Below are 11,880 nucleotides of genomic sequence, written 5' to 3'. Positions count from 1 at the left end.
GCAGCGCCTTTTGCACTGCTCCAGTCAGTCACCCTTTCCATCAATTGGATTCACTTGGGGCCGATCCAGAAGATACAAGATACAGGCCACAAGTATCTCGCTTAATGGGCAAATGCAATAACATATTTTGAGGCAGCCCGCAGTCAAGTGTGCCAAGTGAAATGAAAACGCGTCCGTCGACTCGACCTTGAGATCAATTTGTGGGGCGGCCTGACGTCACCGCCTTTCAGTAGCATTAGCACAACGACAGCTGCCCCACGCTTTTCATCGAAAGATTCTTACAGCCGAGAGGCTTACAAACTAAATTTTAGGCTAATGCTCCCCAGCGCGAACTGGGCACCCACATTTTAATGATTTTGATTTCAGCATTCCGTGTTCATTCTATTTTCGACGGACTGCTAATTTCCCATACATATGTATGGCACCTTGTCGAGAGCGAAACCAGTTTGTCATGTTCTTTGCCTAAATTCGATAATTAATTGATCGCCGGAGAAACGACAAGCGGCGAAAAACTCCTTATCCAGACGCCCGGTGACGAAAGAAACAGCCACATCCATTGAGATTCGAGGCGAGACGCAATGCAGGTTTGTATCTTACATTTAATACATTTGGATTTGGTTGTGTGTACAAAAGTGAACATAAAATCAACGTTCGGTGTGTGTGGTTTTCAGATATCTACATAGCTACATACAATCATTCGTTTACATCGTATTCAGTTAAACATAATAAATACACTTTAATAATATATACTCGCGCACGTATATATATAACAAATAATACATCCAGATTTCGCAGACAGCAGGCAGATTCAACACGTTTCGCGTGAGAAACACAATTTTGTGTGTATAAAAATACATAATAGGCCGCAATTTCGATTCGCTTTCGATTTCATTAGGTGGAATGCGAATGATAGAACTTGCGTTTATCAATTCCCCTTCCGCTCCATGCTATCAAAACTGAATTCAGCATTAGGGGGTGATAATAAAAAGCTCGAAGAAAACCAAGAGGGCTCCTCTGTTCCTGTGCCTAATTAAATATGCTTTAGTTGTGTGTACGTGTGTTGTCCCATATTTAAGATTAGTTACAAAATTTTCTCTAGTTTTTCACGAGCCTATTGCCATATTGCCATTTTCCGTTCCCATTTGCCGTCCACTGGAATGGGGGAGCAACTAATTTGACTTTGCCGAATACGGACTGGTGGAGCCCACCGACGGAGGCGTGGGCGTGGCGCCACTGCGAATGCCATCGCCCTCGCACACATACTTTCCTGAAATGGCAAAAAGCGTTATTACACCTCTCACAGGCACTGTATATCTGCTCAAACGCACCGGAAACGAATCGCCGCTTGACCAGCGATAAGCGATAGCCACTGCCCTGGAGCTCGAACTCGATGCCCGAGAGGGTGGTGCCCTCGCAGTTGAACTGGGTGGCCAGGAGCGCCGGCGTGGAGGGGCCATCGTTGAGCTCCAGGCGCGCCCGCAGAGTGCCCACGCCGCCGTCCTGCGAGTTCTGAGAGATGTCCGTGAAGTTCCACACCAAACGATTCGATTCACCCAGCCTGGAAGTGGATTAATGGATATGTTATCTATCTAAATTGAATTTCCAAACGATATTTCCCTACCAGGCGGAATGCGGCTTGGACTGGACATTGCGCACGGAGCCATTGACGGGCACCGAGAGCGTGACATTTAGCAAAGGCGAGGCATTGGCCATGGCGTGGTTATTGTACTTGTAGTCCACCTTGAGGGCCGTGTAGCTGGACTCGCACTTCCAGTAGCTGACCAGCTGGAAGGGACACGAGCTGGCCCCCGGCTTGGTGCGCACCTGGTACTTGAGTATATCCACGTTGAAGTAGGAGGCGGTCGGGTTGTTCTCCGCCTGCCTTCGCAGCAGGGCCGTCAAGGCGCCCATATTGAATTCCAGCATGGTGCTCACCGTGCTCGACTGCTGGCGATCGCTGTAAATAGTCGGTAAGAAGATTTTAGATTGCCATACAAGAATAAAGAACATCCCACAACTTACATCTGCACCAGCTTTCCATTGGGCACCAGGTTCTCCAGATTCTGAACGTGCTTAATGCGAAAACCCAGCTTGGCTGGATTGGGGTTATTGGCTAACAGGCCGGCAATGCCAGCTGGGAATGATAGCATCATATCACCGGACACCTTCACCTGGCAGCGCGACTCGTCGCTGCCCCGGAAATAGGCGTGTATGATCTCGTGGAATGCCACCGCCAGCGGTATGGTGTCCGAAATACCAATTGTGAGTGGAGATGGTCCGCGCGAGGAGCCCACTCCCCCGATGGCCGTGCGAAACTCCAGGCTGCCAATGCTCTCGGCTCTATTCATTGCCGTCGACACCGGAGCCGGGGACATTCTGCCGCGACCCGGTGCAGTCCCAGTGGCCGCCGGTCCGATGGCAATCATATCAGAGCGCCGTGAGGGCGGCCTTGGTATGGCTATGCTGCCACCTGCAGACGCTGACGTAGGTGTGGGTATCTGTCTGCCAGGAGGTTTTCCCAACGTTGCCGATGACGGCGCCGACATGCTCATATCGCCCAGCTCCGAGAAGATGTCGCCCAGATCCGCATACCGACTGTTGGCCGTGTTGTTGGCGTTGTTATTGTTGGACAGCGTGGGACTCTGCAGCGGCGCATAGGGATGCACACTGGCCGTGGGTGTGGAGGCATTCGATATCTCCGGGGACTGCTGACGCGACGCCGGAGCTCCTCGGGCTGCCTGCAACTGTTGGCTGTGATGCTGTTTCCGGTGAAGATCTTTGATTAACTCTAAGTTCTTTTAAAAAGTAGGTGTACTTACCGAAAATACTCCAGTTGGAGACAGCGAAATATTCTCCACGGTGGCCCGCAGCTCATCCACGCTGGCCGACATGGGCGCCTGGCCATTCTTCAAGGGCTTGATGCTCACATGGATTCGCCGCTCCTGCTTGTCATTGTCCGAATCCGTATCCGAGTCGGAGTAGAAACTGCCTGCTGAAATAGTTTGCCATTTATGTTGTACAAAATACATAGAGATGTTTCAATTTAGGGGCTCACATTTATCCTGGCCCTCTTCCCACGCTATTTCCTTGGCCGGCTGTATGCTGAAGCCCTCCTCATCCACCTCGTAGCCCGTTCCAGTGCCACTTGTGGCGCCCGGAGCTGTGGTGGAGGCCGAGTTGGTGAGAGCACTTGCATTGGGCAGGCTGCCACTGGCACCGGTGGCCACTCCGCTGCCGCCCATGCTGCTGGCTCCCGCCGAGTCCACGCTTCCTTGAGCCGAGGTTACTGACAGGGCGGCCAGGCCACCACCTGCGCTACTGCCACTGGAATTCTGGGTCTTCATGCTGCGCCCATGGTCGTCATAGTCCAGCAGCGTGTTGTTGGCACGCTCCAAGCTGGAAAATGAGGTGTAGAAGTTAAAGAAGTTTGAAGTTATGGTTGGTTTTTAAACCCACCTGGTGAGACCTTCCTCCTGTATGTGCTCGGCGGCCTCGTTGTCTTTCTTTTTCTTAGCCTTTTTGGTTTTTGTCTTGTCGCGGCGACTGCGTAAAATGCCAGAGACTGCCGGCGAAATGTAAATGAGATTAATAAAAACACATCCTAGCTGACTTATTAAGCGAGCTAAAGTCTAATAGATCACACATGAAGAAGGTGAAGCCTCAACACTTCAGTGTCAAGACTTTGGTGATGGAATAGAACAGTTCACAGTTGAAACTTAAATGTAATGCCTTCCTCAGAACTCAGAACTCAAACACCGCCGTAAAGTGCTTTTAAAATGGTTGAAGGTTAAACGAGGACAAGAAGTTGAGCACACAGAAAAGCCTTTAAATATACACATTAAGCCTAGAAACATGCAATTTTTTCTTGGGTGGTGGAGTTGTACAGGTGTTTTAGTAGTCGGGGGAGGGGGGATGGTGAAATGGGGGCCAATCACTTTCATTTCATTGACATTCTTGTATCATTTACCCTGAGAGTTTGATGTGAATATATTTAAAAGTGACGTTGCACGTCTGGACGTTGTCGTTGTGGCGGTTGTTGCTGCTGCCGCAGATGTTGCTGCCGTAGCCGCTGCAGTCTGTTGTAGGTGCTCTTGCTCATTTAATGATTTCGATAGCTGCTGCTCGCTTGTCGTTGCGTTCAATTGCTTTTTGCCAGGCGCACCCGCCGTCGTTGCAATCGCAGTGGCACTTGCGGTTGGGGTTAAGGACTCTGCCGGCTGCTGCTGCTGTGCCTGATCTAAAGTTTTTGATTTCGATTAGTCGATCGGTGCACGGATGAGTGGATGATGGACAATGGATGATGGATGTTGGATGATTGGGATGAGCATTGGTGGATGCGATGGTTGTGTACAAAGCGTGGAAGACGGAAATAAGACGGAGAAAAGCATAGAGATTAGAATGCTAGTAGTTAGTGCTGTTAGTTCGATGGCTTTATGGCGTTTGTGTGTGCGAGTTGATGTGCAGTATTTAGGTGAAAAGTCCCGCGAAATGTCTGATTGATTGGCTGGTGTTTGAGTGTACAATTTCAGATAGTAATCAACTAAAAACTATATAGGTTTCAAATAAAAATAAATAGAACTGTATAAAATTATATACATGTAAAACACAAAACAGAAACTGATCATAAAAGCAGAATTCAGTTTTCACTTCCTACTACTTCACAAAACATTGTTTAGCGATTTTTGTATGTGTTAAAAAATTGTAAGTAACAACATTTTAAACCACAAAATCAGATGCAATTTTAGACCGAAGGTAAACCTGTGACACGCACATTAATATATACAAAAACTATAAAACATAATAGATAGATAGATAGACATTACAAATACACAGAAGAAACTTGAACCATAAAATGTGGTAACCCAAAAATAAGGAAATAAAAACTAAAACCAATTAAAATCAAAGAGAATGAACCTTGATTGCTAGTATCCTCAGAATTAGGGGAATTTTTGGTGATATTGGTGGTGAGATTGTTCGTGCCAGTTGTTGCTGTTGTAGTTGTTGCTGTGGTGTTGTTGGTGTTCAAGTTGTGGCTACTGTTGCTTGCTGTTGTTGTTGTCGTGGTGGTTGTATTGTTGTTGGTGCTGCCACTTCCGTATCCGCTCATACCAAAGTTTCCGGCTCCAGTCGAAGTCTGTGGCTTGGCAGTGGGCAAAAACCAGGATCGCAGGCTCTTCACCGTGGACGTGGCTCCACCAGCCGGCTGCGATGGTCCCACCGAGGCATTCGCTCCCGCCAGCATGTCCGGTGATGTGGGACGCGGCGAACCCATGGCTCCCAGTATCGGATCCTCGGCGTAGGGAATACTACCGCTGGCTGCACTGCCGCTGCCAAGAGAGATGGCCGCCAAGGCATCGCCCCGCTGGTCCATGGACACCACGCTTCCGGAGGCTGTAGCCGCTGCATTTCCGGCCCGCAGAGCTGCCTGAATGCTGGTGGCCGAATTCGAGTTGGATGCGGTGGCCGAGACCTGGGGCTGCTGGAGCCGAGAGCCACTTGACAGAGTCACATACTCCAGTTCAGGCATTTCTGCAAAAAGAATACAGTAAGCGTTGGCTATACAACCCCTAATAATAAAGCTTTTCTCTTAAGCAACATACCTGGCTTCTCCAGACCCGTGTACTTGTTCAGCACAAACTGCTCCAGCAGTTTATCCACAGACATGTCAACAAACTGCCTCTTAAAGTCGGAATGTACTTGACCCACCATGTCGTGATTGTTCTGCAGCATTTCCAGGTAGGTGGACAGAAACTCCTTCATCTGACGAAGATGCACCTCCTCAATCTCTTGAAAGCGCTGGAAAAAAATACACAATTTAGTTTATCTTATAATTAATTTCAATTGTTTTTACCTTGCAGGTCTGTGTCATGCGTCTCTCGAATTCGTTCTTGATCGGGTTATGTTTATCCAACAAGGCCTTGTACTCCTCCTGCAGTTTCTTTAGCTTGCTCTCCAGCTTTTCGGCATCCTTGTGCGATCCGTTGTCCTTGCGCAACTTCTCTAACTCCTGCACCTTGCTGGCGTAAAGGTCGCGCAACTTTTGCACCGCCACCGTCGACGTTTGGATGGCTTGAACACACTCGAGCGTCTGGCTCTCCTCCTCCTTGACGGACTTGTGCTTCTTATGCAGCTCGTCGGCGTACTTGGCGACATCCTTGACCAGCTCGGTGAGCTTTTGCACCATCTGCAGGTGCAGAGTGGATAGCTTCTCCGCCGACGTACGCAGTATGGTCCAGACGGGAGCAAATGTACTGTTTAGCGTTCCAGCCTTGTGGGCCAGCTTGGACATCATTTTCGAGTTCTGCTCCTCTATGTTGGACTTCTCGCGCAGAAACTCGGACAGCTCCTTGCTGGCCACCAGGCCAAACTTCATGTTGTGGTACAGGACATCGTAGCCATTGTTCTTCTCGCCCTGTAAATTAGGTGTTAGTTCAATTATCTAATATACGAACTTCAAGTTTTTAGTATTACCCAAAAATAATCGTTGAAATCCACCGTCATCTTAATTGTATTCTTAATTTTCAATCTCTAGGCTAGTTTAGCAAAACTTTTAGTTTCCTTCTCCACTCTCAATATACGTAAAAGGCTTTCTGGCGTTGTAATTGACTTGACTTCTCTAGGGGCCTCCGGTTAGTAGTACGATCTTTACGATGCTACAGTCTGTCTGGGATGGACTCCTCATCATCAGTTTCAGTTCCGTCCTCAGCATGCATGGGCATTTGTCGCTGGCGAGTATCTTGTGGGCTTAGTGTTTGCTATGTTGATACTAAGGAGTTCATTTAAAAAGATTAATATCAAATAAACAATAAATTCTTAAGTTATAAAATAGCTGGCTAAGATTATCATACTACCCTAAGGCCATTAATTATATAAACAGCATTGTTTTTAAGTACGTATTTATTGAATTTTTGACAAATTAAAATCTTAAAGGTTAGAACACGAAGGCAAATAATTTGCTGTAAAGAAAAAAAAACTAAAAACATGAAATATGATAGTGAAATCTAAACGGCTTTAAGCTTTTCCATTTCCGCATCGATTCGCTCGTCCAGAGCTCTGGTGAGGATGGTGCAGCAATCCTTGATGGCATGGTAGATAATGTTCTTGATCTGCAGCTTGTCCTCGTGATTCGTGTGGGAGTGCGAAAGTCTTCTGAACTCGTGGGTGAGATGGTAGCAGTGGGTGATGTTCTCCGGCGAGACAAAGTCCTCGGCCACCTTGATGCAGTTGTGGAGATTCTGGACCTGATGTGGTGCGCCAGCGGGTATGAAAACAGCATCTCCCAAGCACTGGACAATGGGATGCCCCTCCACGCCGTATTCCTTGAACAATCGAGCGCGCAGCTTGTCATCCAAATACCAATTCTGGTCGTGAATGGGATCATGATCGGGCTCCAGGCGGAAGCCCTTCTCCAGGGTCACGCGGTTAAGTAAATCCCTTATTTTATCCGCATCACGAGCGGGAAAGATGTGCCATAGGGCGCCTGGCAACACATCTGGCGATTGGCAACGAGCTCTAGTAATGTAATCACATCCGCCAAGAGCTATGGCTTTCTGTGTGGCCGCCAGCTGCGGCTTAGTGTCCCCATCCTGGGGAATCCCCACATAAACCATTATGTTGACTGCGTCTGATATGTCCAAGTGAAGATTGGTTGTGCCCTTATCCGGGTGCAAGGCCGAGCCGTAGGCGTTATACATCTTCGGTCCCAAATCGGGTGGCACAAACATCTTGGGCAAACAGCTGGCTATGTTTAGGTTGCCCGTTCGCAAAGTGTACTCCGGCATGGGCAGACCCTTCATCAGATCAGCAAACCTGGTGGGAAGTATTTCGGCAAAGTCATCACCGGGCGGCCAATCCTTGAGCTTCAAGAGCATGGGCTTGCCATGGGCATCCAGCAGACGCTTGTTCATGCACTGAAAGCCCTCCCAAAAATGTCGCATGGGCTGATTGGGCACCAGATTTCCATTCAAGCAATTAATAAGATCATTGGGCTTGTCGCCAAAGTCGCGGCAAAAGGCCTGTGGATGCCACAAGTCCAAGTTCAAAGAGCGAGCCACCTCCGAGATCATCACGGGCTGGCCGCATTTCCAAACCTCCTGGTAAAGGACTCGATTATCCGGATGCATGGCGTCAGTGAGGCGCAGCAGCTTGCCATCGCAGAGCCACTCGTGAGGGACTCCTGGTGCCAACTGGGTGGAGTGGGCCAAAGTCATGGCTCTGGGTGGAAGGAACCTCCTCAAACCGGCCAATCCCTTCCGCAGAAAGTTAATGTGCTTAAAATTGTCAAAGGCCGTGGTAATGGGGTCCTTTCCTAAGGTCTCCTTGGTCCAAACTCTGCCTGGCACGTAATCTATGCCGCGCTCCCTGGCGAACTCCAGCTTCTTGGCATGCAACTGATCGAGGCGCTGCTGCTGGTGTAGCTTCTGCTCGGAGGCCAGCGACGAGAAGCTGGTGTGCTGCTTCAACTGCGACTCCTTAATCATATCCTGGATCAGCTCGTTTAGCTGGGCGTCCTCCACCGCCTGCTTGCTCAGCAGACAGCCGCACACCTGTGGCACCTGCCACAAGGTGCGCACCTCGTGCAGCAGTCTGCCCAAGACGTTGAGGGCATCGCCGGCTATGATTTGGGTCAGCATCAGCTCGGTGAGGGCGTGCTCCTGGGGCCCACTGGGATCGGTGCACAGCAGCCAGTGGTACTCGTCGCAACCCTTCTGGGCTGCGTTCTCGGCACGACGCAGACGCTGTCCCTCCTTGCGATCCTTGAAGCAGTCGAGGCACACGCCAAAGCCGCACTTGCGACAGGTCCAGTGGTAGTTGAACAGCGTGGTGTCACACACGTCGCATATCTCTCGAGTGCCCTTCACGGCCTTCTTCCAGGCGATGGTGCCGTCCGGATTCTGGTGCAACCGCAGAGCCTCCGCCTCCTGGCGCCACAAATAGCAAAACTGGTCGCCTGCATGGAGCAGGATGTACCTGCAGACCTGTATGTCCATATAGCCGCTTGTCGGGGCCGTATCTTTATCCGGCTGCCAAATGGCAATGTCCTCCGGCGAGGGTTCGCTGTAGGGATTGGGGAAACCGACCACGCCCAACTCTCCCTTCTCGTTGAACTGCAGGCGTCGGAATTCGTAGAACCGGCAGTAGACATCGCTTACGGCGCTGGTCTCACCCTCCTTGGTGGCCAGGTTTCGTCTGCGGCACTCTCGACACTTGGGAATTGGCGAGGAACCCGCAGGCGGCTGGGTCTGTTGCAGCTTGAAGCAAGGCAAATCTTGCAGGAATATCGAGCCACTGGTCCGGAACTCATTGTGCCGCTGCTGCTCCTCCTCGGTCAGCGGGGGCACTTGGCCCTGGCTCTCGTCTTCCTGCCGCTGCGGCTGTTCCGCCCTGGCAGTCGTCTTCTCCGCCTCCCGGCAAGCTCTCTTCGTGGGCGAGGAGTCATTGGATATATGTATCTCGATAATAGATCTCGGTTCCGAGCGAGTGGTCATTGGGGAGACGGAAGAGGGCACGGTGCGCTTGCGGCTCGTTCTGGAGGCGACAAGTGCTGCCAATTCTTTCTGCGACATTTTGAGTTCTTCTTTGTCTTTGGTATCGAAAAAAGAGAGTAAAGAAAAGAAAGATCGAGGTTGGGGTTTGAGTTTTTGTGTGCGAAGTCTTCAACTGGCGACCTGGTAATGCTTCCCATGAGGAGGTGGCTGCTGCTCCGTGCTCCCTGCTCTTTCTCCACTACGTTTTGTTTACTTTGCGCCTGGCCACTTGTTTTTATTTTCGCGTTCGGTTGGTTTTCGCGCATCTTGCACACGGTTACAAGGCGCGTCCGGTGTTGCAACATTGCCGGTAATGTGGCGAACAACTTTCGTTGGCTTTCTTCTTCAATGCACACGCACATTTAAATGAATAGAGCAGAGCTTCAAGAGAATACAGCACAACTACTCACTGCCTCCACATTACCAGGCACACAGAAAAGGCTTAGAACTAGGTTAGCTTAGCTTAGATTGGCTTAAGGTGTTAGTACTTAAGTTAATTTGCATATAATCTAGAAATGTACTTAAAAGATACGACAGTAAAACCTTTAAAACCTTGAGTTCGTTCGATTTAATGCGAATACTTATAACCAGCCCATATAATTAGCTTTTAAACAGCTTGTGGTTCGATGTCATCCCCTTATATACTTTTATCAGTAAACTTGGTTTACTTTAAATAAAAGCCCAATCAAACTGGGTGCTTCTAAATAAATACTTGGAAATAAACAAATCATTACCGACTTGCTTTATCAGCATGCTATTATTTCCCTAGTAGATCACGAGAAATCCATAAATTAGGCCAGAAGTTGGAATATAATTGAGCGGTTCATCAAAAAATCACGTATACGACGTGTGTTGTCATAGTTACAGTGTCAAATAAATGTTTTAAAGCACAATTATATAGTATAGTGGCCATTTTGTATCATTTATTTTCGGGGGGAGAACTAAACATGTGCAATTATGAGTGCTCGGGGCTAAAGATAAACACTGTCCATAAAAAATAAAGGCCACATGCACGCTTTATCGCCATAATATGGGCGTCGCGAACTAAAGACTGGAGGACTACTTGATAAAGCCCCGCCAGAATCTATCCAAATGAGTTGGGAGAACCGAAATTCCGCTATTTGTTGTTACTTTTACAGGGAACATGATAATCAAACGAAAGGTTATCGCACGATATGACAAGGTTTCCGGGGGATACGGATGGGGCACCCGGGTTTTGGGCAGCAGGGGCAACAAGTGTCACCGAGAGTCCAGCAGAGCGGGCCGGGAGCAAGGCGAGCAGGCCGGATAATTGAGGCGACACCGATAAATTAACCCCGGCAGCCAAAAGCAGAAAACACTCTGTACATGTAGGCGCACATAGCGACACTGCACTACAAACTTACAGACTTGTTTGTGTTTTTGGGCGTTCACCGTCGACGGGCAGAAAAGCCTTACGAAAAGCGGGAGGAGAGAGAGAGAAACGAGAAGAAAGCAGGAAAACAGAAGAAGCGAGCGAAGAAAACCCTACAAGAAGCGGCCACCTCTGACCGCCCCTCGCGCCCAGCCGAATTGATCAATCAATTCACTCGCTGACCTTTTAATTCAATGAAGGCCTGCTCTTTATATAACCGCCCCGGCGCCTCCCATAAACAATTGCAACGCCCGAGTACACACTCTTTCTTGGCTTCTTCGACAATAATGCTGGCTGATAAGGCGGCGGAGATAAATATTTATGTAGCTACACTGCACACTGCACACTACCCCCTCCGAGCAGCTCGGCAACACTGGCCATTACTACATCGCTCTAGATTTGTTTTCTCCTCCCCCCACTCCTCCTGCGCGACCGCTTTCAATGAATCTGCTTTGGCTCGCCTATTTAGAGGTGCAAATTCCTCAAATTCGCCGTGATAAATGCACAATTAATAAGCACTTGGCGCACTGCGGGGAGTGCATTCGCTGCAATTCACAACCGCTGCCTTTGTCGAGTTTTATCAATTTAAATTTGTGTACTGAATGCTACAAACACCAGCACACACTCGCTCACACACGCACGCACGCACACACCCACACGGAAAACTTGGCGTTCCTGCATACAAAGTGGCTTAGGGACAGAACAAACAAGCCAAGTGCACGGCCACTGATTGCTCCGCCTTGGGGCGGGGGGCGGCCGCTTCACTTACATTTACTTATTGCATGTTGTGTAACGCCTTGAGTTTAACTTCTGTAATACTTTGCCCGTGTAAACTCCAGTCGATTTGAGGCGAAAAATTCGATTTTTCATTAGCGAAGCGCAACTAGAGCGGGACTGAGGTCGATAGCCAGGCGATACTATCGATTAGATGGTTGCAGCCCTGGTCGCGGTGCGAAACTC

General features: G+C 49.2%; 2 protein-coding genes across 5 annotated transcripts; both read right to left on the bottom strand.

Moving 5' to 3' along the window:
* Positions 1–579: 579 nt before the first annotated feature.
* On the bottom strand, positions 580–11,825 carry LOC108024576 (F-BAR domain only protein 2). 4 transcript variants are annotated; one of them, XR_007764683.1, is made up of 14 exons: positions 11,690–11,825; positions 6,472–6,766; positions 5,852–6,412; positions 5,601–5,796; positions 4,915–5,529; positions 3,968–4,237; positions 3,457–3,562; positions 3,056–3,396; positions 2,820–2,992; positions 2,023–2,759; positions 1,622–1,957; positions 1,329–1,558; positions 1,086–1,267; positions 580–1,026 (listed from the first exon to the last, which is right to left on the bottom strand). XR_007764683.1 is itself a non-coding variant. In XM_017094572.3 (13 exons), exons 2-13 carry the CDS (start codon positions 6,499–6,501, stop codon positions 1,170–1,172), a joined length of 3,693 nt encoding a protein of 1,230 aa, XP_016950061.1. In that variant the 5' UTR covers positions 6,502–6,766; positions 11,690–11,825; the 3' UTR covers positions 580–1,169. The 4 variants fall into 4 exon arrangements, 3 of the variants coding, with proteins under 3 accessions (XP_016950061.1, XP_016950062.1, XP_016950063.1); XM_017094572.3 differs by having other exon boundaries at positions 580–1,267; XM_017094573.3 differs by having other exon boundaries at positions 580–1,267; positions 5,110–5,529.
* LOC108024577 (lysine-specific demethylase 3B) lies at positions 6,880–11,812 on the bottom strand. Its single transcript, XM_017094576.3, has 2 exons — positions 11,690–11,812; positions 6,880–9,583 (listed from the first exon to the last, which is right to left on the bottom strand). The coding sequence occupies exon 2, from the start codon at positions 9,564–9,566 to the stop codon at positions 7,002–7,004; it is 2,565 nt and encodes an 854-aa protein (XP_016950065.1). The 5' UTR covers positions 9,567–9,583; positions 11,690–11,812; the 3' UTR covers positions 6,880–7,001.
* Positions 11,826–11,880: the final 55 nt, after the last annotated feature.

This window comes from Drosophila biarmipes, chromosome 3R (assembly GCF_025231255.1).
Source record: "Drosophila biarmipes strain raj3 chromosome 3R, RU_DBia_V1.1, whole genome shotgun sequence".
NCBI lineage: Eukaryota > Metazoa > Arthropoda > Insecta > Diptera > Drosophilidae > Drosophila > Drosophila biarmipes.
This window is presented reverse-complemented; position numbering and strand designations above follow the sequence as displayed.

Coding starts and splice junctions, on each gene's coding strand:
- LOC108024576 (XM_017094572.3), bottom strand. CDS start 6,501: ATGACGGTGGATTTCAACGATTATTTTTGG. Junction 5,797..5,851: donor GCATGACACAGACCTGCAAG/GTAAAAACAATT, acceptor ATTTTTTTCCAG/CGCTTTCAAGAGATTGAGGA. Junction 4,238..4,914: donor TGAGGATACTAGCAATCAAG/GTTCATTCTCTT, acceptor CAAAAACTTTAG/ATCAGGCACAGCAGCAGCAG.
- LOC108024577 (XM_017094576.3), bottom strand. CDS start 9,566: ATGTCGCAGAAAGAATTGGCAGCACTTGTCGCCTCCAGAACGAGCCGC.